General features: G+C 41.7%; 1 protein-coding gene across 2 annotated transcripts in view; it reads right to left on the bottom strand.

Moving 5' to 3' along the window:
• osbpl10a (oxysterol binding protein-like 10a) overlaps positions 1-26,851 on the bottom strand; it is an 85,945-nt gene that overhangs the window by 39,062 nt on the left and 20,032 nt on the right. For both annotated transcript variants that reach the window (XM_072674239.1, XM_072674241.1), the window contains exons 2-5: positions 13,327-13,502; positions 8,901-8,980; positions 7,544-7,612; positions 774-947 (exon numbers count right to left, since the gene is read on the bottom strand). In XM_072674239.1, the coding sequence (XP_072530340.1) occupies positions 774-947; positions 7,544-7,612; positions 8,901-8,980; positions 13,327-13,502 (499 nt within the window). The remainder of the gene's footprint in view (positions 1-773; positions 948-7,543; positions 7,613-8,900; positions 8,981-13,326; positions 13,503-26,851) is intronic.

The raw sequence follows: 26,851 nt of genomic DNA, 5'->3' as shown, positions 1-26,851 counted from the left end.
GAACATCATAGCAACCACCTAGCATACTTTAGGAACTGATTACTAACAGCATAGCACACATTCTGGAACAGCATAGCAACCTCTTAGCAACCCCACAGCAACCACCTCATATATCTTAGCAACTGATTAGTAACCGCATAGCACACAACTTGGAACAGGAAAGCAACCACTTTGCAACCCCGCAGTAACCACCTGATATACCTTATCAACTGATTAGTAACAGCATATCACACAACTTGGAACATCATGGCAACCACTTAGCAACCCCACAGCAACCCCCGGGTGTACCTTAGCAACTGATTTGTAACAGCATAGCACAGCAACTACCTGGCACTACAGTAAACAACATTTAAGCCAAAATCAATCAGGGACATCCTAACAACTGTTAGTAACAGCATAGCAATTACCTTGGAAAAGTATATCAACCACTTAGCAACCTCACAGCAACTGCCTGGTATACCTTAGCAACTAATTAGTACCAGCATAGCACACAACTTGGAACAGCATAGCAACCAATTAGCAACCCCCTGGTATACCTCATCAACCACTCAGCTGTGGCACAACAATTGTGTTGCAACCACCTGGAACAGCATAGCAATTACCTGGGACTGCCCCCTAGCAACTACCTAGCGAAACCTTAGCAACCACTTGGTGTGTGCCTGGTTGTGTTCAAAGCTGTAAGTTTCTCGTGCAGCTCAAAACCAGCAACAAGTGAAAGCTAGTTTTGAGTGGTCTGTGTGTGTGTGTGTGTGTGTGTGTGTGTGTGCACTGACCTCTTTAACCTCCAGCAGTGTGTGTGGGTAGGGGGTCTTGCTGCGTCGCGCGGCTGCAGGTGATTTGTGGTGAGTGTGCGTGATGGTGATGATGTTACTCGGAGCAGCAGAATGGTGTCTCTGAACTCCAGGAGACGACGAGGAGGGGAGGAGAGAGAAACTACACACACGCCCCTGAGAGAGAGAGAGAGAGAGAGAGAGAGAGAGAAATAAAGAAAAGAAAGAGTGAGAAAGAGAGAACGACAGGGTGAGAGAGAGAGGGGGGAGAAACAGAAAGAAAAAATGAGTGAGAGAGATAGAGAGAGAAAGAAAGGGAGCGAGAGAGAGAGAGAGAGAGAGAGAGAGAGACAGAAAGAAAGAAAGAGTGAGAGAGAGAGAGAGAGAGAGAAAGAGAAAGAGACAGATAGAGAAAGAAAAAGAGAGAGAGAGAGAGAAGTGAGAGAAGTGAGAGGGAGAGAGAGAGAAGTGAGAGGGAGAGAGAGAGAGAAGTGAGAGGGAGAGACAGATAAATAGAGAAAGAAAGAGAGCGAGAGAGAAAGAGAGAGAGAGAGACAGATAGATAGAGAAAGAGAGAGAGAGAGAGAGAAGTGAGAGGGAGAGAGAGAGAGAGAGACAGAAAGAAAGAGAGAGAGAGAGAGACAGAAAGAAAGAGAGAGAGAGAGAGACAGAAAGAAAGAGAGAGAGAGAGAGAGAGACAGAAAGAAAGAGAGAGAGAGAGAGAGACAGAAAGAAAGAGAGAGAGAGAGAGGGAGGGAGACAGAAAGAGTGAGAGTTAAAAAAAAATTGACCAGTATATTTACATATATTCAACCAGTCCAAGCTGTGTAAACATGTCAAATCCGATCTTTTCAAATCAGGTGTGAGTCACTCGAGTCATATGTGGAACTAGATCGGATATATTTCTGATTCGTGGGCATGAGACATTAGTGTGAACGGTCAGATCGGATTTTAGGCATCTCTTGCCGTCACGCGTGAGTGTAGTGCTGTTAGTGACGGAGGCGTTTCAGGGACTTGGGTAATGTAACTATTACCCATCGGTTTCTCAGTGACTTCAGTCCTGTCTGAATGCGTCATGTCAGTCATTTTTTCAGACTGTGTGAATGTGAATGAATCCTGTGCGAATCAACACGTGGGTAAAATTTCCAGCTTTTCTCAAGTATGGAGGCACTTAAGGAATGTAGTGTCGTTGTGCATGGCACAGATACCCGGGTCGTTCAGAACCTACATACAGCTGCTGACTAAACCATGGTCATAAATTTGACAGACTGTAGTAAAATTACTATCACTCCACCTCCCCATGTACCTCTTCTCCTGATCGATTAGGGCTTCATGCTTCATGCTTCGTCCAATGCTACTGCCCTGAATGGGGGCATCAACATTAGGAAGGTTGTCACCCACCGCTAAGTGACAGAGGTAAGTAATACCCTCTATTTCATCAGCAAATTGAGGCAGAATTAAAGACACAGCATAACTGAATTTTTTAGCCACTAGGGGGCGCACTCGCCAGGTTTAAAACAGCACAAGTGTCATTTGAAATAAAATGTCCCCTGTTGAACAAAGAAGGCGTGTCTGTAAAAACGTCAGTAGTTAAAAAAGGCTGCTTTTAAAAAAAGGCTGCAGTCTGCAGGAGCTACCATCCTAAAGAGGCATCCTCAGATCCCCTCCACCTCCCTAGTCTCTTCTGCTTATTCAGCAGGATCTCCATCCATGCCCATGAGCACAGCTTGGAGTGTTTTGCGTTGGGAAGAGTCCTGCAGTGAGCGTGGGCAGTAGGCTACAGAAACAACAGACTGCACAGGCGCTAAGCAACCGGAACTCTACTGGCCAGCATGATGGCCAGGCAACTGAACCACCAGGAAGCACAATCTCCAGGCAACGGAGGCAAAACACAGTCAGGAGATACAAAACCTACAGTGTCGTCTCACAGCTTTCTACACGTAGCTTCTGAACTTTTATCAGAAATAGATTTTCAGAAAAATAAAGAACTACTGAGAGGAGCCAAGAGAATATATGGGAACAATGACAGGAACCCAGACTAAAAAAGGAGAACCTCCAAAAAAGAGGAAGAACCACTGAGAGGAACCAAGGCTCAACAGAACACCTCTAAGAGCTTGAGGAAGAACCATTGAGAAGAACCAAGGCTCAAAGGAGAGTCTCCGTAAGAGCTTGAGGAAGAACCATTGAGAAGAACCAAGCCTCAAAGGAGAGTCTCCGTAAGAGCTTGAGGAAGAACCATTGAGAAGAACCAAGCCTCAAAAGAGAGTCTCCATAAGAGCTTGAGGAAGAACAATTGAGAAGAACCAAGGCTCAAAGGAGAATCTCCCTAAGAGCTTGAGGAAGAACCATTGAGAAGAACCAAGGCTCAACAGAACACCTCTAAGAGCTTGAGGAAGAACCCTTGAGAAGAACCAAGGCTCAAAGGAGAGTCTCCGTGAGAGCTTGAGGAAGAACCATTGAGAAGAACCAAGGCTCATAGGAGAATCTCCCTAAGAGCATGAGGAAGAACCATTGAGAAGAACCAAGGCTCAAAGGAGAGTCTCCATAAGAGCTTGAGGAAGAACCATTGAGAAGAACCAAGGCTCAAAGGAGAGTCTCCATAAGAGCTTGAGGAAGAACAATTGAGAAGAACCAAGGCTCAAAGGAGAATCTCCCTAAGAGCTTGAGGAAGAACCATTGAGAAGAACCAAGGCTCAACAGAACACCTCTAAGAGCTTGAGGAAGAACCCTTGAGAAGAACCAAGGCTCAAAGGAGAGTCTCCGTGAGAGCTTGAGGAAGAACCATTGAGAAGAACCAAGGCTCAAAGGAGAGTCTCCATAAGAGCTTGAGGAAGAACCATTGAGAAGAACCAAGGCTCAAAGGAGAGTCTCCATAAGAGCTTGAGGAAGAACCATTGAGAAGAACCAAGGCTCAAAGGAGAGTCTCCATAAGAGCTTGAGGAAGAACAATTGAGAAGAACCAAGGCTCAAAGGAGAATCTCCCTAAGAGCTTGAGGAAGAACCATTGAGAAGAACCAAGGCTCAACAGAACACCTCTAAGAGCTTGAGGAAGAACCCTTGAGAAGAACCAAGGCTCAAAGGAGAGTCTCCGTGAGAGCTTGAGGAAGAACCATTGAGAAGAACCAAGGCTCAAAGGAGAGTCTCCATAAGAGCTTGAGGAAGAACCATTGAGAAGAACCAAGGCTCAAAGGAGAGTCTCCATAAGAGCTTGAGGAAGAACAATTGAGAAGAACCAAAGCTGAAAGGAGAATCTCCCTAAGAGCTTGAGGAAGAACCACTGAGAGGAACCAAGGCTCAACAGAACATCTCTAAGAGCTTGAGGAAGAACCTCTAGTGTACAGTCTTCTCAGAAGAGCAGAGGCTGTTACTGCAGTAAAGAGGGTCAAACTCCCTACAAATACCCTTCATTTCAAAAGAAACATCTCTACATGTCTACATACTTTTGGACACTTGCTGATCAGTCTGCTCCTGCTGCCACATCCAAATGAAGGCTAGTGTGCTTCAACTCAACTTGTTGAGTTGGGTTTCCAAGTATGAAGGTCAGTTCCGGCTAAGCGGAGAGCCGACAGTTTTACTGAGTGCTGGACCAGGCTTACCACGGCCACTCCAGCCGGTTCTTGGGTTTCAGGTATATGATATCTCCACCTTAACTCTGAGCTGCTGGAGAGAAGCGTAAAGTGAGGCTTAAAGACAGAGCAGGTCATTAGAAAGGGATTAAACTCTGCAGTCCAGCTGAGAGCACTCCAGACTCTCAGAAACCAGATGATGCCCCTGTCTGCATCACACAGAGACTCTATTACCCTAAAGATCTTACAATCATACACTTATTTTTGACCACGGGCCAAAAAGACCGAAGTTTAAGGTTAAAAATACGGGGAAAATAATTATTAAAAGAATAATTTTTACACCCTTTTACACTCTTTCTGCTGTGCTTAATTAGTCTGATTATTTAAAATATGGGAAATAATGTAATGCCACACTCCAGAAATGTAGGGAAAAAAACCTTCCCCTTCAGGCGCGCTGGTTGGGTGACGATTGCAACGCATGCAATGGGGGGGATTACATATGCATTGGGTAATTGGCAGTCTAATTTGGGGAGAAAATGATGGAGGGGGGGTGTAATAAAATAAAAAATAATAATAAATAAAAGTAGAGCCTCCTAAAGAGTCTGAGGAAGAAAGTACTGAGAGGAACCAAGACTCAAAATAACATCCTTAATGACACGTGGAAAAGCACTGGCAGAAACCAAGACTCACACCTAACTTCCCAGAGAGATTCTCCTTTTTGGGTTGGGGTGAAGTTTTGGGCCAGGGTTAAGTTTTGGGTGGAGTTTAGAGTTAGGGCCAGGGTTAGGATAACGTTTTAGGTAGAGGTTAGGATTAGGGCCAGGGTTAGGGTTAGGTTTTGGGCTGAGGTGAGGATTAGGGCTAGGGTTAGGTTTGGGCTTGAGGTTAGGATTTGGGCCAGGGTTAGGTTTTGGGTTGAGGTTAGGATTAGGGCCAGGGTTAGGGTTAGGTTTTGGGCTGAGGTGAGGATTAGGGCCAGGGTTAGGTTTTGGGTTGAGGTTAGAATTAGTGCCAGGGTTAAGATTAGGTTTTGGGTTGATGTTAGGATTAGGGCCAGAGTAAGGTTTAGGTTTTGAGTTAATGTAAGGATTAGGGCCAGAGTAAGGGTTAGGTTTTGGGTTGAGGTGAGGATTAGGGCCAGGGTTAGGTTTTGGGTTGATGTTAGGATTAGGGCCAGAGTAAGGTTTAGGTTTTGAGTTAATGTAAGGATTAGGGCCAGAGTAAGGGTTAGGTTTTGGGTTGAGGTGAGGATTAGGGCCAGGGTTAGGTTTGGGGTTGAGGTTGGGATTAGGGCCAGGGTTAGGTTTAGGTTTTGGGTTGAGGTTAGGATTAGGGCCAGCGTTAGGGTTAGGTTTTGGGTTGAGGTTAGGATTAGGGCCAGGGTTAGGTTTAGGTTTTGGGTTGAGGCTAGGAATAGGGCCAGGGTTAAGATTAGGTTTTGGGTTGAGGTTAGGATTAGGGCCAGGGTTAGGGTTAGGTTTTGGGTTGAGGTTAGGATTAGGGCCAGGGTTAGGTTTAGGTTTTGGGTTGAGGCTAGGAATAGGGCCAGGGTTAAGATTAGGTTTTGGGTTGAGGTTAGGATTAGGGCCAGAGTACGGGTTAGGTTTTGGGTTGAGGTTAGGATTAGGGCCAGGGTTAGGTTTAGGTTTTGGGTTGAGGCTAGGAATAGGGCCAGGGTTAAGATTAGGTTTTGGGTTGAGGTTAGGATTAGGGCCAGGGTTAGGTTTAGGTTTTGGGTTGAGGTTAAGATTAGGGCCAGAGTACGGGTTAGGTTTTGGGTTGAGCATCAACAGAACATATTCAGGATAGTTACCTCAGTCTGTTCAGATTGTTCACTGCTTCCACTGCCCTGATAGTCTGTGTATGGTGTGTTACTGATACGCTTCTACAAAGGACCACTCCAAATACAATGTTCACAAAAACAAATCAATTGTAGGCCAAAAAATGTAGGCCAAAAAGTCTCAGAACAATCTTAGAAAGTGTAATCCTTTAAAAAGTCATATCTATGTAGCGCATTTTACAACCCCAAGGTCATTTATAAGACAATGCTTTGCAGCAGAAAGAACAACAGAGAATGGGGTAGGGAATTCCAGATTTTTGATGCCAGATAACTGAAGAATTTCACCCTGACGTTCTGAACTCTCAGAGCAAACCGACCTGGGTCCGGAAAAAAACACTCTAGTGTGAAAACGCCCCAAGAGACAGAGGCCGACCATGAAGGGCTTTGAAGGTAGAATCTTAAACTTAAAGTGGGATGTTGCCGATAGCCAGTGCAGCTCCCTGAGAATGGGAGTGATGTGAGCAGATTATTTATTTTAAGTGAGAACTCTTACAAAGAACTGCTGAGTTTGAATTTACTGAAGCTTACTAATGAACTTAGCCAATACCTACACTTAGACTGTAGCTCCTCCTCAGTGTATATCACAATACCTACATTTAGAGTGTTATTAATATCCACCCTAATGAGAGACTGTAGCTCCACCTCCTCAGTGTAGATCACAATACCTACATTTAGAGTGTTATTAATATTCACCCTAATGAGAGACTGTAGCTCCACCTCAGTGTATATCACAATACCTACATTTAGAGTGTTATTAATATCCACCCTAATGAGAGACTGTAGCTCCACCTCCTCAGTGTAGATCACAATACCTACATTTAGAGTGTTATTAATATTCACCCTAATGAGAGATTTATTTTAAAAAGCTCACTGTACTCAAACATTTGAGGCAGTGTGTGTGTGATTCTCCACCAGTGTAAAGCTGAATCACACACACACACACACACACACACACATTACTGGCAGCCTGTGATTAGTGAGGCATACACAGTTATTACAGCAACGTGACAATAAAGGCCTGCTGCCCTCAAGGCAAAACACACACACACACACACACACACACACACACACACTTGAAATGTTATAATACAATAAACTGAAATGATTAAACAAAATAAATCTTCATGAACTAGAACAAATACAAGAATTACTGACATTACAATTCACAGAAACATGATCTTAGCAGTAGAATTAGGCCTAAAGCTCACTTACTGCTACAACACACCCTCCCATCTCCCGTAATCATGAGAAATTCATCTTCATGACAGAAGCACACACACACACACACCTGTCTCTAACACACACTCACCAAGAAGGCTGACCTCATTAACAACCATCTATTGCCCTTCTGTGTGTATTTTACATACCTGCGTGTCCAGGCTACTGGTGGTCCGGTCCACACATAGATGTTCATCAGAGTCCTTCAGTTTCTTCACCTACAAAAAGAACCAATCAGATTACACTAAACCTGAGAAAGTGTTAACATTAATACTGTGTCCCAGTTCTGTCCTGGAGGAAGGCCAGAATTGCCAATTCTAAACAACTAGTTTTATCTAACCAGACCTTCATTACAGTAAATCAGGTGAGCTGCAGGTGGAACTGAAAAAATCCACAGAGTGTTACATAGAGTTTTACAGGTAGACACTCTCACTGACCACTGACTTTATGTTTATTTGGGGTTATTCTAATGTTATATAGAGTTAATTACAGGTAGACACTCTCACTGACCACTGAATTTGTTTATTTGGGTTTATTCTAATGTTATATAGAGTTTTACAGGTAGACACTCTCACTAACCACTGACTTTATGCTTATTTGGGTTTATTCTAATGTTATATAGAGTTTTACAGGTAGACACTCTCACTGACCACTGACTTTATGCTTATTTGGGTTTATTCTAATGTTATATAGAGTTTTACAGGTAGACACTCTCACTGACCACTGACTTTATGTTTATTTGGGTTTATTCTAATGTTATATAGAGTTTTACAGGTAGACACTCTCACTAACCACTGACTTTATGCTTATTTGGGTTTATTTTAATGTTATATAGAGTTTTACAGGTATACACTCTCACTAACCACTGACTTTATGCTTATTTGGGTTTATTTTAATGTTATATAGAGTTAATTACAGGTAGACACTCTCATTGACCACTGACTTTATGCTTATTTGGGTTTATTTTAATGTTATATAGAGTTAAGTACAGGTAGACACTCTCACTGACCACTGACTTTATGTTTATTTGGGTTTATTTTAATGTTATATAGAGTTAAGTACAGGTAGACACTCTCATTGACCACTGACTTTATGTTTATTTGGGTTTATTCTAATGTTATATAGAGTTAAGTACAGACAAAAAAAACACTCACTGACCATTGACTATGTTTATTTGAGTTTATTCTAATGTCATGTAGAGTTCATTACAGGTAGACACTCTCACTGACCACTGACTTTATGCTTATTTGGGTTTATTCTAATGTTATATAGAGTTAATTACAGGCAAAAAAACACTCACTGAACATCGACTTTATGTTTATGTGGGTTTATTACACATTTATTCTAATAGTAACGTGTAATTTGTATTGTGGGTGGGGCCATGTGTGGTTTATGGTATTGTTTTGGTATTAATGTTTAAACTCTACTCCAAACCAAATTCAAAAAGTGCATGATCACAATGATAAAACCTTATGGGCACACACACACAAACACATCCACACACACCTTAGCGCTGGAGTCTGACAGGCGTCTGGCACAGGCCTGGAGCTGAGAGATCCACATCTGCTGCTCTTTACCATCCACCGCTAAAGAGAGAGAGAAAGAGAGAAATGGGGAGGAGATAAATCGTTGCTATGACAACAAGGGTATTATAATATTCTGCTTTTGACATTACAGATTATCTCACGTTATGTTTCAGCAAATCATTGGTCTTATTAATAGTACATGTACTTAGTATTTGTGCTCAAACTGGTCTTTCTCTTTATACTCATCAAACTCACACTAGTCCTGGTCTCTATACTACTTGTACTTAGACTTTTCTTGGCTCTCTGTACTATTCAAATTCAAACTGGTCCTGGTCTCTGTACTATTTACAATCTGACTGGTCCTGGTCTCTGTACTATTTACAATCGGACTGGAACTGGTCTCTATACTATTCAAACTCAAACTGGTCCTGGTCTCTGTACTGTTTACAATCGGACTGGTCCTGGTCTCTGTACTGTTTACAATCGGACTGGTCCTGGTCTCTGTACTATTTACAATCGGACTGGTCCTGGTCTCTGTACTGTTTACAATCGGACTGGTCTTGGTCTCTGTACTATCAACAATCGGACTGGTCTTGGTCTCTATACTATTTACAATCGGACTGGTCCTGGTCTCTGTACTATTCAAACTCAAACTGGTCCTGGTCTCTGCACTATTTACAATCGGACTGGTCCTGGTCTCTGTACTATTTACAATCGGACTGGAACTGGTCTCTGTACTATTCAAACTCAAACTGGTCCTGGTCTCTGTACTGTTTACAATCGGACTGGTCCTGGTCTCTGTACTGTTTACAATCGGACTGGTCCTGGTCTCTGTACTGTTTACAAGAAGACTGGTCCTGGTCTCTGTACTGTTTACAAGAAGACTGGTCCTGGTCTCTGTACTATTCAAAATCAAACTGGTCCTGGTCTCTGCACTATCAACAATCGGACTGGTCTTGGTCTCTATACTATCAACAATCGGACTGGTCCTGGTCTCTGTACTTTTTTTACAATCGGACTGGTCCTGGTCTCTGTACTTTTTTTACAATCGGACTGGTCCTGGTCTCTGTACTTTTTTACAATAGGACTGGTCCTGGTCTCTGTACTTTTTTACAATAGGACTGGTCCTGGTCTCTGTACTTTTTCCAATCGGACTGGTCCTGGTCTCTGTACTATTTACAATCGGACTGGTCCTGGTCTCTGTACTATTTACAATCGGACTGGTCCTGGTCTCTGTACTATTCAAACTCAAACTGGTCCTGGTCTCTGTACTATTTAAAATCGGACTGGTCCTGGTCTCTATACTGTTTACAATCGGACTGGTCCTGGTCTCTGTACTATTTAAAATCGGACTGGTCCTGGTCTCTATACTGTTTACAATCGGACTGGTCCTGGTCTCTGTACTATTTACAATCGGACTGGTCCTGGTCTCTGTACTATTTACAATCGGACTGGTCCTGGTCTCTGTACTATTTACAATCGGACTGGTCCTGGTCTCTGTACTAGGACTGGTCTAGTATAGTCTTTAGACTATAGTACTTGTACTCAAGTGTCCTGAGTTCTATACTGTTTGTACTCCATAACATTAATATCCAGATTGAAGCTCTAATATCAATAATATCCAGAATTAAGTTTCCAGTTTTAGGACACCTTTTTGGACAAGGTACAGTACAGGCCAGCCAACCAGACCTCAAATCATTTACATACATCAGTCTTAATTCTAGGGGATAAAGAGAGGATGGATTGGCAGAGTAAAAAAGACTGATGACTGTTTTTAGTTCTTAAACTCACAGATGTCAAAACTGAACTTCATTGGGAAAAGATTAGAAAAGAGAAAAGGAGGATGTGGGTAATTACACTTTTAAAAGCTGATGTAGGAGCTGCTTCACACAGTTTGGCTTCTTTTCAGTCTTTTCTCACTGAACAGAGCTGACGTCACTCGACATTCATTAGCATGAAGTGCCTTATCTACTCCATGAACAGAAACACACGCAGAAACCAGAACAGAAGAGAGTCACCACACAGCTCCATCCTGACCTGGTCTAATCTCCCGAGCCCAGACTGCAGCTTCTCTGCAGTTTACACCTGCGTTTATTTAATTACCCATAATTACACAGCAGTCACGCTCAGCACAGCTGTCATTAGCAGCCATAAGACTCTAATAAACATGACAAAGGACAGCTAATGGAAAACATCAGCGCTGGCATTCATATCAGAAAGCTGGAGCCATTCCCTCAGACCTGAGCCTGAAATGTAAATAAGGCCAGTCAGAGAAGCAGCGGGACGGGAACAATTCAGAAACCTTCAGCAGGAGTTCAATCCATCGATCTCAAATTGAATGTGGGCAGCGGTTCAAATGGAGACCTCGGTCCAGCAGGAATACAGAACCAGAGAAGGCACCAGAGAAAGGGCCCTAATGGGACCGCCTCTATCTCAGGAAATATATTCATAGCAGTGCTGTCAACGCGAACACATGAACTGTACAGTGTGTTTTACGTTCCTGTGTGTATTGCACTCCAGTGTGTATTACTGTGCAGTGTGTATTACGCACCAGTGTGTATTATGTTGCAGTGTGTATTACGTTCCGGTGTGTATTGTAATGCAGTGTGTATTACGGTCAAGTGTATATTACGCTTCAGTGTGTATTACGTTCCGGGGTGTATTGCAATGCAGTGTGTATTACGCTCCAGTGTGTATTACGCTCCAGTGTGCATTACGCTGCAGTGTGCATTACTACGCAGTGTGTATTGCGCTACAGTATATTACGCTTCAGTGTGTATTATGTTGCAGTGTGCATAACACTCCAGTGTGTATTACGCTGCAGTGTGTATTACTATGCAGTGTGCATAACACTCCAGTGTGTATTACGCTCCAGTGTGTATTACACTGCATTGTGTATTACACTGCATTGTGTATTACGCTCCGGTTTGTATTACGCTCCAGTGTGTATTACGCTCCAGTGTGTATTACGCTCCAGTGTGTATTATGGGACATTGTGTATTACGCTCTAGTGTGTATTACGATCGGTTTGTATTACGCTCCAGTGTGTATTATGGGACATTGTGTATTACGCTCTAGTGTATATTATGTGTGTATTACACTCCAGTGTGTATTACACTGCATTGTGTATTACGCTCCGGTTTGTATTACGCTCCAGTGTGTATTATGGGACATTGTGTATTACGCTCTAGTGTGTATTACGATCGGTTTGTATTACGCTCCAGTGTGTATTATGGGACATTGTGTATTACGCTCTAGTGTGTATTACGATCGGTTTGTATTACGCTCCAGTGTGTATTATGGGACATTGTGTATTACGCGCTAGTGTATATTATGTGTGTATTACGCTGCAGTGTGTATTACGCTGAAGCATATGGACCAGCAGACTGAAAATCTGCTTTAATCCACAGTCACATCTTTAACCAGAGAAAACAAAGCTGTGTAATCATCAACAGAGCTGCAGCATCGTCCAGCAGATTCCCTCTCTAATGCATCAGCTTTACAGCCCACAGGCATCACACGCCTCCACTAACTACAGGCTTCTCCAATGGTCTTTAATGGTCTCCAGAATGTTCACTGATGGTCTCTAGAAGGTTCACTGATGGTCTCTGGAATGTTCTGTGATGGTCTTGATATTTTCTCTAATGGTTTCTAGAATGGTTTTGATGGTCTCTGGAATGTTCTCTGACGGTCTCTATCATCTCTGATAGAGATGATGGTGTCAGAAATGGTCTGTGATGGTCACTGGAACGTTCTCTAATAGCCATTAGAACATCCTTTGATGGTCCCTGAAATGTTCTGTGATTGTCTCTAAAATGTCCTTTGTCTCTAGAAGGTTCCCTAATGATCACTGTAATGGTCTCTAATGGTCTCCAGCATGTTCTTTAATTGTCTTTAGAATGTTTTCCAATGGTCTCTGAAAACATTAGGAAACATTACAGTTATCACCACAGAACAACCCGGAATGTTCTCTGATGGTCTCTAGACTGTTGTCTGATGGTCTCTACGCTGTTCTCTGATGGTCTCTAGACTGGTCTCTGATAGTCTCTAGACTGGTCTCTGATAGTCTCTGATGGCCCCTAGACTGGTCTCTGATGATCACTGGAATGTTCGCTGGCGGTCTCTAGACTGTTCGCTGACGGTCTCTAGACTGTTCTCTGGTGGTCTCTAGACTGTTCTCTGGTGGTCTCTAGAACATCCTCTGATTGTCGCTGAAATGTTCTGTGATGGTCTCTAAAATGTCCTCGGTCTCTAGTAGGTTCCCTGATCATCTCTAGACTGTTCTCTGATTATCTCTAGACTGTTCTCTGATCATCTCTAGACTGTTCTCTAATGGTCTCTGGAATGTTTATGGACGGTCAGGTTACACACTGCCTATTTCCATTAAAACAAAGTATAAAAATCACCTCGAAGTTTGAAAAGCTCCCCATTGGCCGAGCTTACGATGAACATGTGCGGAGCCTCGTCGCTCGGGGTAACCGATGCACCAATCAAAGGGAGGCTTCCACGGGGCTTCTGGCTCCGCCCCTGCTCATTCACAAAATACTGCAGCTGGCTGAGCTCTGGATCCAAAACAAAGTACCTACAGACAAACAGAGAGAAACAGAAGCATTAAAGCGACAGGTCAGTGGTGTAAAGTCAGTCTATATGTGGCTAATGTAGCTACACAGTAGAAGATAAAGTGCCATTAATTACCCCGGTGCTAATTTGATGCCTAAATCACCACTAACTACACAAACTTAAAAATCTGGTTTATGCTGGTATGGTTCTGGTTAATCACCAAATCCATGTTTAAAATTCAATAAATGATGATTTATGCTTGTCGGGTTCTGGTTATCCAGCATATTCAAGTCACAAACCCAAGAAATGATGGTTAATGCTGGTCTGGTTCTGATTGACCAGCAAATCCATGTATAAAACCCAACAAATGTTGGTCTGGTCCTGGGTGATCATCAAATCCATGTTCAAAACCCAACAAATGATGGTTTATGCTGGTCTGGTTCTGGTTATCCAGCATATTCAAGTCCCAAACCCCAAGAAATGCTGGTCTGGTTCTGATTGACCAGCAAATCCATGTTCAAAACCCAACAAATGATGGTTTACGCTGGACTGGTTCTGGTTGATCACAAAGTCCATCTTCAGAACACATCATAATACTAGTCTGAAGCTGCTGATACTCTTTTTTTCTGGTGATCAGTTAAGCTGATCCATTCCATCCATGCTGAATGTTCATCACCCTGTCAGCTGCAAGCATCCTCGAAGCACTGAAGATTAAGTAATACCATTCATTTCCACACTCGCCAGCAGACAGATTACTTATCCTTGAGAAAAGACAAAGTGAATGAATCCAAATGCGTGGCTCCACTCAGGACAAATACGGAGTAACATCTCATTAACAAACACAACCAGCATTGTAACCCATTTCGATCTGCCGCCCAGCCCAAAACTAATCGCTAACAGCCAGTTTTAGTGGGCGGAATTTCAAGTGGAATCGATGGATCAGCTCACGCTAGAGGAAATTAAAGCATGTGGGATGAGCTAGCATGAAATCAGCAGTGATTAATGAACCACTCAGAGTTAAAAATTCAATTTCCGTGGCAGGTCGGAGTGTAGAGTGTGTACGAAATGAGCTGTGGGGCGGATGCTGCTTTGGTGCACTTGTTAACTCTTAGAAATGATGTAGTCAGAAGCTGAAATGATCTACGAATACCAACGTTTGCTGATGAGCCAACGATTAAGGTGGACAGGAATGTGACCCCTGATGCCCAGTAGACGCGTGTATGGGTACTCAAGCGCTCAGTCAACGATTTAAGGTGTCAGCATTTGAATACTGAAAACACTATTTAGGTATTCATCATGCTGCACAATATAAAAAATAATAATAACAATTTAATGTAATAATAAATTCAAGGTGTTTTACAAATACGACGGACAGAAGTGTCAAGAAGTCTCATGCAGTACTGCTGAATACCATGTTATATTGATATAATACAGTTAAATACCACTGTATGTTCATATGCTACTTTCGTATATCTTGCTATACTTATATAGTACTTCTGAATACCATGGTATATTTATACAGTAATGTTGAATACCACATGTGCCATATAAAAATACCATGGTATATTTAAATTGTACTGTGCGTTTGAATACCATGGTATGTTTATACAGTACTTTCGTATATCTTGCTATACTTATATGGTACTGCTGAATACCATGGTATACTCATACAATACTGTTGAATATCATGGTATATGTATAAAATACTTTCTTATATCTTGCTATACTTATTCAGCTGTACTGTACATCATGAAAAATGTATACAGTACTGCTAAACACCATGGTATATTCATATGGTACCGTCGTATATCTACCTATATTTATTTATTTATACCACAGTATACTCATACAATACTGTTAAACACCATGGTGTACTTATATGGTACTGCTGAATAGCATGGTATATTTATACAGTACAGCTAAATACTATATATATATATATATATATATATATATATATATATATATACACACGGTACTGCTGAATACCAATGTATATTCATATGTTCCTTTTGTTCTTTCTATACTTATACAGTACAGCTGAATATCATGGTATATTTATACAATACTGCTGAATACCATGGTATACTTATACAGTACTTTCATATATCTTGCTATACGTATACAGTACAGCTGAATATCATGAAAAATGTATACAGTACTGCTGAATACCATGGTATATTTATATGGTACCGTCATATATCACTGTATATTCATATGGTACCTTTGTATATCTACCTATATTAATACAGTACTGTTGAATACCATGGGATACTCTTACAATACTGTTAAATACCATGTATATTTATATGTACCAGGGTAATTTCATGAAATGCCATCGTACAACCATGGTAATAATGTCTATCTATCTAAAGAGGAAAACAGAGATTAGGAAGTGTGCAATGTAAACATGTAATGTCAGAGATGGTAAAGACATGGGTGGGTGGGATAGTCTTCCCTCTTCCTCCATCATTGAGCGTGCTGCTAAACAGCTGACGTGCTGAGCTCCAGCTGCTTTAGGGAGAGTTCGAAAGGAAATGGTTCTGAGTAATGCTTCAATTATTCTAATTTATTTATGTATGTATTCATTTATTATAATAAAAATATATATGAACAAATAAACAAATAAATAAATGAATGGTGTAAACATTTCCATGCCTCAGAAAATCTCAAATTTCAGCACACTTGTTTAGAAAATTCATATCTGGAGGAACTGCTTCCACACTAGCGCACCGGAGAGTGGATGAATTACACCATCCCCACATTTGATCAGTTTAGATTTATGAGTAAGAGTGGCTTCACTCCACTGCATGTTGTCTCTAAGCATCTTACCCATCTGAAAAATCTCAGTTATTTACAGCCTCTCTTGGTTTACTACTTAATTCATCCAGTAATTTATCAAGTGGTTGGTGTGGCGCTATGGATAACACCACTACCTGCCAGTGAGCTATTACACCATGTTGGAGACTGGGGTTTCATTCCCGGTCTGGGTGACTGTGCTGCGCTACACCAATAAGAGTCCTTGGGCAAGACTCCTAACACTACTTTGGTCCATCCCTCTGTAATACAAGTAACTGTGTAAGTCGCTCTGGATAAGAGCGTCAGCTAAATGCTATAAATGTAAATGTACTTAATTATAATTTATTATAATATTCCACGACTGAAGCAGTTAGACTACCTCTTTCAAATCAACGCACTACAATGCATCAGTGCATTTCTCCTGTCTACAATAAGGGAAAGGCTGGGGGCCTCAGGACTCACAGGGTGAAGATTAGAGTGTGATCAAGTGTGAAGCCCTGTGCTGGTCTCATCTACTCCTCATCATCTACTCCTCCTCCTCCTCCTCCTCAAAACTGCTCACTGAGCGTCATCATCTACTCCTCCTCCTCCTCAGAACTGCTCACTGAGCTTCATCATCTACTCCTCCTCCTCCTCAGAACTGCTCACTGAGCTTCATCATCTACTCCTCCTCCTCCTCAGAACTGCTCACTGAGCTTCATCATCTACTCCTCCTCCTCCTCACAACTGCTCACTGAGCGTCATCATCTACTCCTCCTCCTCCTCCTCAGAACTGCTCACTGAGCTTCATCATCTACTCCTCCTCCTCCTCCTCAGAACTGCTCACTGAGCTTCATCATCTCCTCCTCCTCCTCCTCAGAACTGCTCACTGAGCTTCATCATCTACTCCTCCTCCTCCTCCTCCTCACAACTGCTCACTGAGCGTCATCATCTACTCCTCCTCCTCAGAACTGCTCACTGAGCTTCATCATCTACTCCTCCTCCTCAGAACTGCTCACTGAGCTTCATCATCTACTCCTCCTCCTCCTCCTCAGAACTGCTCACTGAGCTTCATCATCTCCTCCTCCTCCTCCTCAGAACTGCTCACTGAGCTTCATCATCTACTCCTCCTCCTCCTCCTCCTCACAACTGCTCACTGAGCGTCATCATCTACTCCTCCTCCTCAGAACTGCTCACTGAGCTTCATCATCTACTCCTCCTCCTCCTCCTCAGAACTGCTCACTGAGCTTCATCATCTACTCCTCCTCCTCCTCCTCCTCACAACTGCTCACTGAGCTTCATCATCTACTCCTCCTCCTCCTCAGAACTGCTCACTGAGCGTCATCATCTACTCCTCCTCCTCATCAGAACTGCTCACTGAGCGTCATCATCTACTCCTCCTCCTCCTCAGAATTGCTCACTGAGCTTCATCATCTCCTCCTCCTCCTCCTCAGAACTGCTCACTGAGCTTCATCACCTACTCCTCCTCCTCTTCCTCCTCCTCCTCACAACTGCTCACTGAGCTTCATCTACTCCTCCTCCTGCTCACTGTCTGAGAACACACAGACTTAGGGAGCACAGTCTGAAGGTGGAGCAAGGAGGACACACACTGCAGTCTAAGAGAAACAGAGGAGGAACTACATCTCCTCTTCTGTTGCTCAAAATATCAGGCGATAAGAGAAGTGAGAGAAGCACAAACATAAAGAACGCGTTTCCTTCTTCACCAGAGTCTGACAGACTCCCCGCCGTCCTCAGAGGAGGAGCCTCGGCTCTACAGCACTTCAGAAACCAGCTCTGCAAATCAGCACTGACGTCCGTACAGATGCAGTGTTCATGTGCTGCTCATTCATTCGTTTATCTGACTGAACTGATTGATCCTAAATTGGATTAAATCAATTAATTATTTACTTAATTATATAAGAAGACCCAGACCACACTGCACTAGCGTACAATGTCACATGGCTTTGTGCCCTTTTATGTCATTTCTGTATAAAGTGTATAATGCATATTGTCGCGGTCACGCAAAACCCTGGCATCTCCTGAACGGCAACTTTACAGGAGAAAGAAAAAAAAACAAACAAACAAAAAAAAAACTTACCTTTCAATGGAAGTCAATTAAAAAAAGATTTTCTTCCAGGTCATTTTGGAGCATTTCTATTGGTCTGTTCATCATGAAATGTTAAAACAACGTAAAGAACAACTGCCAGATTCACCTGGCACTATGTCAAAAAGTCAGAAGTCAGGTTTTTTTCATGACAGCAATAATACTTTAGTAATGCCAATCTATTAAAAGGTTTAAATGGCATTAATCACATCCATATTCTGTGATTAATTAAATTAGTATAAGTAATTACAGTAAATAAGTAAAAAATGTTTTTTTTGGGCAGGGGTGTACCTAAAAAACTGTCTCAAGGAGTCTTAAACACGACGAAGCTCGAACACAGAAGCTTTAACAGAGAAAAAGCTTCACCAGCTTTTTAAGAGATAAATGGATGATCAGTCATTGGGCTGGATTGAGAGCTGAGAGAGGAGCAGCTGTGTGTGTGTGTGTGTGAGAGAGAGAGAGAGAGAGAGAGAGAGAGAGAGAGAGAGAGAGAGTTAGTTATGAGATTTAATCCATATTTCAGCGTAAGTAAGGTGTAATCTATCCTCTGAGCTCAACAGTAGCGCCGATTTGTTCACATCACTAAATAAAAGCGCTAATACGTCACTCGGCTCTGAAAAGAGAGATGTTAAATATATGAAAAATGTATTATATTGCTATGGCAACAGTTGATATTATCAATCACAATAAGAGAGAAAAACTGAAACTGAAAAATTAGAGAGGCAGAGAAAGAGGAGAGAGAGAGAGGAGAGAGAGAGAGAGAGGAGAGAGAGAGAGAGAGAGAGAGGACAGAGGGGTTATCTGTGTGTGATGGAGGGCTTCTGTCCAGCAGCAGTGTTTTTCTTTCAGGCCTGAAACTGTCCGTCAGCAAAACGCTCATTTACCGCTGCCCTCTGACACACGACTGAGGCTAAAACACCAGAGAGAGAGAGAGAGAGAAAGAGAGAGAGAGTGGACTGCAGTAGTGGGTACACTGTGACCTCCTGACCAGATCACAGTGACCAGGACTCACCCAGCGAACACACAGCCGTGACAAAACAAATGACCTGCCAGCAAATACTGGCAGATAAGCAGGAAGCTGGTATTTAATATTGAGTCTTCTGCTTCACCATAAGACAGCGTCAGTTTACCAGTTCAATAAGCTTATTCCTGTAAAAGTTTATTTACTCTCATCACATCAAATGAAAGCAATTGAATTTATTACAACTGTACATTTTAAACTGTGATTCCAGACATCTGAACTGTGATTTCAAACTTCTGAACTATGATTTTAAACTTCTGAACTATGATTTTAAACTTCTGAACTGTGATTTCAAACATCTGAACTATAATTTCAAACATCTGAACTATAATTTCAAACATCTGAACTATAATTTCAAACATCTGAACAGGGATTTCAAACATCTGAACTGGGATTTCAAACATCTGAACTGGGATTTCAAACATCTGAACTATGATTTCAAACTTCTGAACTATAATTTCAAACATCTGAACTGTGATTTCAAACATCTGAACTATAATTTCAAACATCTGAATTGTGATTTCAAACATCTTAACTATAATTTCAAACATCTGAACTGTGATTTCAAACATCTGAACTATGATTTCAAAAACCTCTGAACTATGATTTCAAACATCTGAACCGTGATTTCAAACTTCTGAACTGTGATTTCAAACATCTAAACTATGATTTCAAACATCTGAACTGTGATTTCCAACATCTATACTGTGATTCCAAAGATCTGAACTACGATTCCAAAGATCTGAACTACGATTTCAAACATCTAAACTGATTTCAAACATCTGAACTGTGATTTCAAACATCTGAACTGTGATTTCAAACATCTGAACTGTGATTCCAAACATCTATACTGTGATTCCAAACATATAAATATATATGAACACTATATATCTATATATTCCAAAATTCTAAACCATGTTTCCAGTTTCTAAAGTGTAATCCCAAACTTTTCAACCAAACTTTTTTTAACATCTGAATCGTAGTTCCAAACATCTGAGCCATGATTTCAAAGATCTGAACTGTGATTCCAAACATCTGAACCATGATTCCACATTTTGGAAATATGATCATGATTCATAACTTTTGAATGGTGATGTGTGATCCCACGGTAAAGAATCAGTGGCAGTGTCCACCCAACACTTCACACAGACAGGTAAACAAAGCAAAAGTATGAGAAGACGTCATCCTGACACGATGAATCACACGCCTTTCCCTTCTCCAGCACCCAGAAATAACCACGACTCAAACACAGCTCCCTGAAGGAAACACAGCAGAGGAATCATCCTGCACTACTCAAACATTCAGCAGCCAGACCTGGCTCTCCACTACCCTGCTGCCCACAGCTATGCTGCCCTGCCCTGGATCTGTCCACTGATTCACATCTGACTGTTCACCTGCATGGACTCTCACCTCTCCCCCACATGCTCCTCATTTACGGCCTGTTGTCACGTTTGTCACAGCTCTTAATTCACTGCTGTTTCTTTGCTCGATCGTTATTCTTGCTGGAGGATGGGTTTCCCTTGTGAGGCTTGGTTTGTCTCAAGGTTTCTTTCTCTCAATATGAAGGAGCAAGCAAACCTGGACGAAGCAGTCTACTGAATGAGCCTGGAAACATTCCTGAGATCATACACTCGACCCTCAGATATGAGGCTTTATCCTCTAAACGCGTTTAGAGAACTGTTTCCAAACATCTGAACTATGATTCCAAACATCTGAACTATGATTCCAAATTTCTATACTGTGATTCCAAACATCTGAACTGTGATTCCAAACATCTGAACTGTGATTCCAAACATCTGAACTGTGATTCCGAATTTCTATACTGTGATTTCAAACATCTGAACTGTTTCCAAACATCTGAACTATGATTCCAAACATCTGAACTGTGATTCCAAATTTCTATACTGTGATTCCGAACATCTGAACTCTGATTCCAAACATCTGAACTATGATTCCAAACATCTGAACTGTGATTCTAAACATCTAAACTGTGATTCCAAACATCTGAACTGTGATTCCAAATTTCTATACTATGATTCCAAACATCTGAACTATGATTCCAAACATTTGAACTATGATTCCAAACTTCTATACTGTGATTCCAAACATCTGAACTGTGATTCCAAACATCTGAACTGTGATTCCAAACATCTGAACTGTGATTCCAAATTTCTATACTGTGATTCCAAACATCTGAACTGTTTCCAAACATCTTAACTATGATTCCAAACATCTGAACTGTGATTCCAAATTTCTATACTGTGATTCCAAACATCTGAACTGTGATTCCAAACATCTGAACTGTGATTCCAAACATCTGAACTCTGATTCCAAACATCTGAACTGTGATTCCAAACATCTGAACTATGATTCCACATTTCTATACTGTGATTCCAAACATCTGAACTGTTTCCAAACATCTGAACTATGATTCCAAACATCTGAACTGTGATTCCAAATTTCTATACTGTGATTCCGAACATCTGAACTGTGATTCCAAACATCTGAACTCTGATTTCAAACATCTGAACTGTGATCCCAAACATCTGAACTGTGATTCCAAACATCTGAACTGTGATTCCAAATTTCTATACTGTGATTCCAAACATCTGAACTGTGATTCCAAACATCTGAACTGTGATTCCGAACATCTGAACTCTGATTCCAAACATCTGAACTCTGATTTCAAACATCTGAACTGTGATCCCAAACATCTGAACTGTGATTCCAAACATCTGAACTGTGATTCCAAATTTCTATACTGTGATTCCAAACATCTGAACTGTTTCCAAACATCTGAACTGTGATTCCAAACATCTGAACTGTGATTCCAAACATCTGAACCGTGATTCCAAACATCTGAACTGTGATTCCAAATTTCTATACTGTGATTCCAAACATCTGAACTCTGATTTCAAACATCTGAACTGTGATTCCAAACATTTGAACTATGATTCCAAACTTCTATACTGTGATTCCAAACATCTGAACTGTGATTCCAAACATCTGAACTGTGATTCCAAACATCTGAACTCTGATTCCAAACATCTGAACTGTGATTCCAAACATCTGAACTGATTCCAAATTTCTATACTGTGATTCCAAACATCTGAACTATGATTCCAAACATCTGAACTGTGATTCCAAATTTCTATACTGTGATTCCAAACATCTGAACTGTGATTCCAAACATCTGAACTGTGATTCCAAACATCTGAACTGTGATTCCAAACATCTGAACTGTGATTCCAAACATCTGTACTGTGATTCCAAATTTCTATACTGTGATTCCAAACATCTGAACTGTTTCCAAACATCTGAACTGTGATTCCAAACATCTGAACTGTGATTCCAAACATTTGAACCGTGATTCCAAACATCTGAACCGTGATTCCAAACATCTGAACTGTGATTCCAAACATTTGAACTGTGATTCCAAATTTTTAAACTGTGATTTCCAACATCTATACTGTGATTCCAAACATCTGAACTATGATTCCAAACATCTGAACTGTGATTCCAAACATCTGAACTGTGATTCCAGACTTCTGTGGCCACACATCGCTGTCTGTGGACGCTGCGTTTATTAGGGAAAGCACACAAACCAGGAATGAAACAGGCGATTATCTGCTCAAGTTAAAGACATCTGGACTCGACAGCTGTGTAGTCAGGAACATCCAGCTAACTGACGCTTAAATCCCACCTGTTTAGAGGATAAAGCCTCAAATCTGAGAGCTCAGAGTCGAGTGAATGGTCTTAGTCGAGAGTTTTCCCACTGTTTTCAGGCTCATTACTACACTGGCTCATCCAGGCTTGCTTGCTTTCCCTTTTAATCAAACTTAGCCTGTCGCTAAAATCACAACCACGGTGGGCTTGTGTTTTTCCCCACCTGTTTTCAGAGCGTGACTCCACCACTCAGTGAGCTCCTACACGTTTCAGGGCCTGGATTCCAGCTGTTTCTCTGAGTTCCAGCAAATCCATTAGCTTCTCTTCTCTTTAGCTTTCAGCAGTCTGTAAAATGAGTGCCACTCAGCTGGTCTTCTTGCCACTCAGTAGGCATGGCCGCAGTGACTCCCAACACCTGGGACTTCACCTGCATACCCTCTATACTGACTGCCTGACAGCGCAGGTATGGCGTACGTACACACTTGCCATGCAGTTGATTGAGCCGCCATTGAGCCGCCTTTGTCATTTCTGATTAGGTAGTTTATAGAGGCTAGGATCCAAAGGTACCTCTAAATACAGAAAAACCTGGATGCTTGTCTTCCGTGGATCTTAAAGGATGGTGGATCAAGCCGAGCCGTACTTGAGGCTTTAAGGGCTCTTGGTACAGAGCGGGTTATGACCACTGCAATCAGGTACGGAGGTGCTGTAGCAGTACACCAGGCCAATATTCCTTTAACAGAAGCAGTCTGCAAGCTTCCATTAGCCACATTAGCAAGCTACTCCTTTAAGCCTCATTACAGAACTGACACCACACCACCACAGACGCTAATGACTAGATGTGAATGCATTATCAGAGCATGCAGAAGGTGCTACGCTTTACAGAGAGACCTGCTGGCGCAGTGCTGTTGGTGCTGCTGTCTGAAAGGCAGCGGGTCTAGCCCTGATTCTCAGTCAGACAGAGCCGGTCCTGCTTGGCCCGAGTCGAGGAGCATGGGAGGGACACAGACTTTGATGTTTTGGCCAGTCTGAGGCTTTGTTTTTACAGCCTGAACTGAACGCCTAGCTCTCAACGTCCCCCCCAGGTATCACTACGTACAATGATCCGCCATAACAACGGTCCCACTAACCAGTGAAGTGAAACCATCGACTATCTTCATCCACAGTGGCGTCTGTCAAGGGCCCTCTCCTGATTGTTAAGCCTGAACGCAAAAAACACATCCCTTCTTTATCATACGAAGAAAGAAATGCAGAAAATGGTTTAAAATGAATGAATAATTATAATAAAAAAAAAAAAAATGAATCAATAAAAAAAGTAAAAAGAAAATAGCAAATAATAAATAAATAAATAGAGAAATATAACACAGAAATGTAATTAATAAAGTGTATAAATAAACAAATACTATTTGTTTGTTTGTTTGTTTATTTATTTATTTATTCACTAGATGTTTTTCTTTATGGTTTTACTTCAAAAGTCATGTACACAGACAAACCATGTCAAAATAAAAGTCACTAATCCAAATGAATCCCCAGATCATGTCATAATTAAAGTCACAATTACAAACGAAAACAAACAGACCACGTCAAAATAAAAGTCGCTTATACAAACAACAGACCACGTCAAAATAAAAGTCGCTCGTACAAACGAACCAACAGGCCACGTCAAAATAAAAGTCCCTCATACAAACAAACAAACAGACCACGTCAAAATAAAAGTCCCTCATGCGAACAAACAAACAGACCACGTCAAAATAAAAGTCCCTCATACAAACGAACAAACGGACCACGTCAAAATAAAAGTCCCTCATACAAACAAACAAACAGACCACGTCAAAATAAAAGTCCCTCATGCGAACAAACAAACAGACCACGTCAAAATAAAAGTCCCTCATACAAACGAACAAACAGACCACGTCAAAATAAAAGTCGCTCGTACAAACGAACCAACAGACCATGCCAAAATAAAAGTCCCTCAGACATACGAACAAACAGACCACGTCAAAATAAAAGTCGCTCGTACAAACGAATCAACAGACCACGTCAAAATAAAAGTCGCTCATACAAACGAACCAACAGACCATGCCAAAATAAAAGTCCCTCATACAAATGAACCAACAGACCATGTCAAAATAAAAGTCGCTCGTACAAACGAACCAACAGACCACGTCAAAATAAAAGTCGCTCGTACAAACGAACGAACAGACCATGTCAAAATAAAAGTCGCTCATACAAACGAACCAACAGACCACGTCAAAATAAAAGTCCCTCATACAAACGAACCAACAGACCACGTCAAAATAAAAGTCGCTCGTACAAACGAACCAACAGACCATGTCAAAATAAAAGTCGCTTGTACAAACGAACCAACAGACCATGCCAAAATAAAAGTCCCTCATACAAACGAACAAACAGACCACGTCAAAATAAAAGGCGCTCATGCGAGCGAACAGACTACGTCAAAATAAAAGTCCTTCATACAAACGAACAAACAGACCACGTCAAAATAAAAGTCGCTCATACAAACGAACAAACAGACCACGTCAAAATAAAAGTCCCTCATACAAACAAACCAACAGACCACGTCAAAATAAAAGTCCCTCATACACACGAACAAACAGACCACGTCAAAATAAAAGTCCCTCTTATAAACGAACAGACCACGTCAAAATAAAAGTCCCTCATACACACGAACAAACAGACCACGTCAAAATAAAAGTCCCTCTTATAAACGAACAGACCACGTCAAAATAAAAGTCGCTCATACAAACGAACCATAAAAAGTCCATAAAAAGTCATACAAACAAATCAGTAACACAAAACACTTTCAAACTGAAAGCTAAAAATGAATTACTGCCCGTCACATTTATCTTTTTGTTCTTGTTTTTGTTTTGTTGACACGAAAAACGATCCAATCAGTAACTCAAAAACTGTGATTCGACCTGAACCAAGTCTTGTGATCCATTACACCACTTAGTCACTAATAAGGTTCTAGCTGGGAGCTGTTCTGTTCCTCACAGCTGAGCCCTGTTACGGTTCAAAGTGTCGCTGTGTGTGACAGAGCTGAAGTTCTGACAGCACCGATGCCCCTACATCCCGCAGCTTCAGTCTGAAACATCTCCCCCTCCGCCTCCAACTCCGAAACTGCACTAAAATAATGAGTCACACACACACACACACACACACACACACACACACACACACACACACACACACACAGAGCTCTTCCTACTTCAGAACAAAGAGACCATGAACACAGTCTGAAAATCTGAAAATAACCCAGATAACAGCTTCATTCCACCAAACACCTCCCACACCCGCTTAGGGACCGAGCGTCTGCTTTTCCTCCTGGTTCAGCTTCGTTAGCTTGCAGGGGGGCTTCATCATTATTCACTAAAAGATGGGAGAGTGAAACCATCCATCTTGTGTTTACATCACACAACAGCAGCTTCCAAATCCCAACAGACTGCAATATTGGGCTTTGTCTGACGCCCGCCGGCGTCAACTCCGCACCCCCCTGAAGCGGTTGGGGTGGTATGAACAAACAGAAGGTTAATCTTCTGAGAATAACAGAAACTACTTATTTGCAACAGACAACATTAGCATGCCAGTCAGGCTCAGACGTACGAAACAAGGGACACAGGGGGCAGTGGGAACAGCGGCGAGGAAGGCCGTCATTTAGCTGAAACTTTTATGTTCTGATCAAATTAGTTTTAGTACAGTTCAGCCATGTGAATCCTCTGCTGCTTTCCTCAAAGCACCTTTAGAGGTTCCTCCATTTATAGTTACATTTAAGGCATTTAGCAGA

The sequence above is a fragment of the Salminus brasiliensis genome, chromosome 2, assembly GCF_030463535.1.
Source record: "Salminus brasiliensis chromosome 2, fSalBra1.hap2, whole genome shotgun sequence".
Taxonomy (NCBI): domain Eukaryota; kingdom Metazoa; phylum Chordata; class Actinopteri; order Characiformes; family Bryconidae; genus Salminus; species Salminus brasiliensis.
Note: the sequence above shows the minus strand (reverse complement) of the source record. Positions and strands in the feature narration are given on the sequence as shown.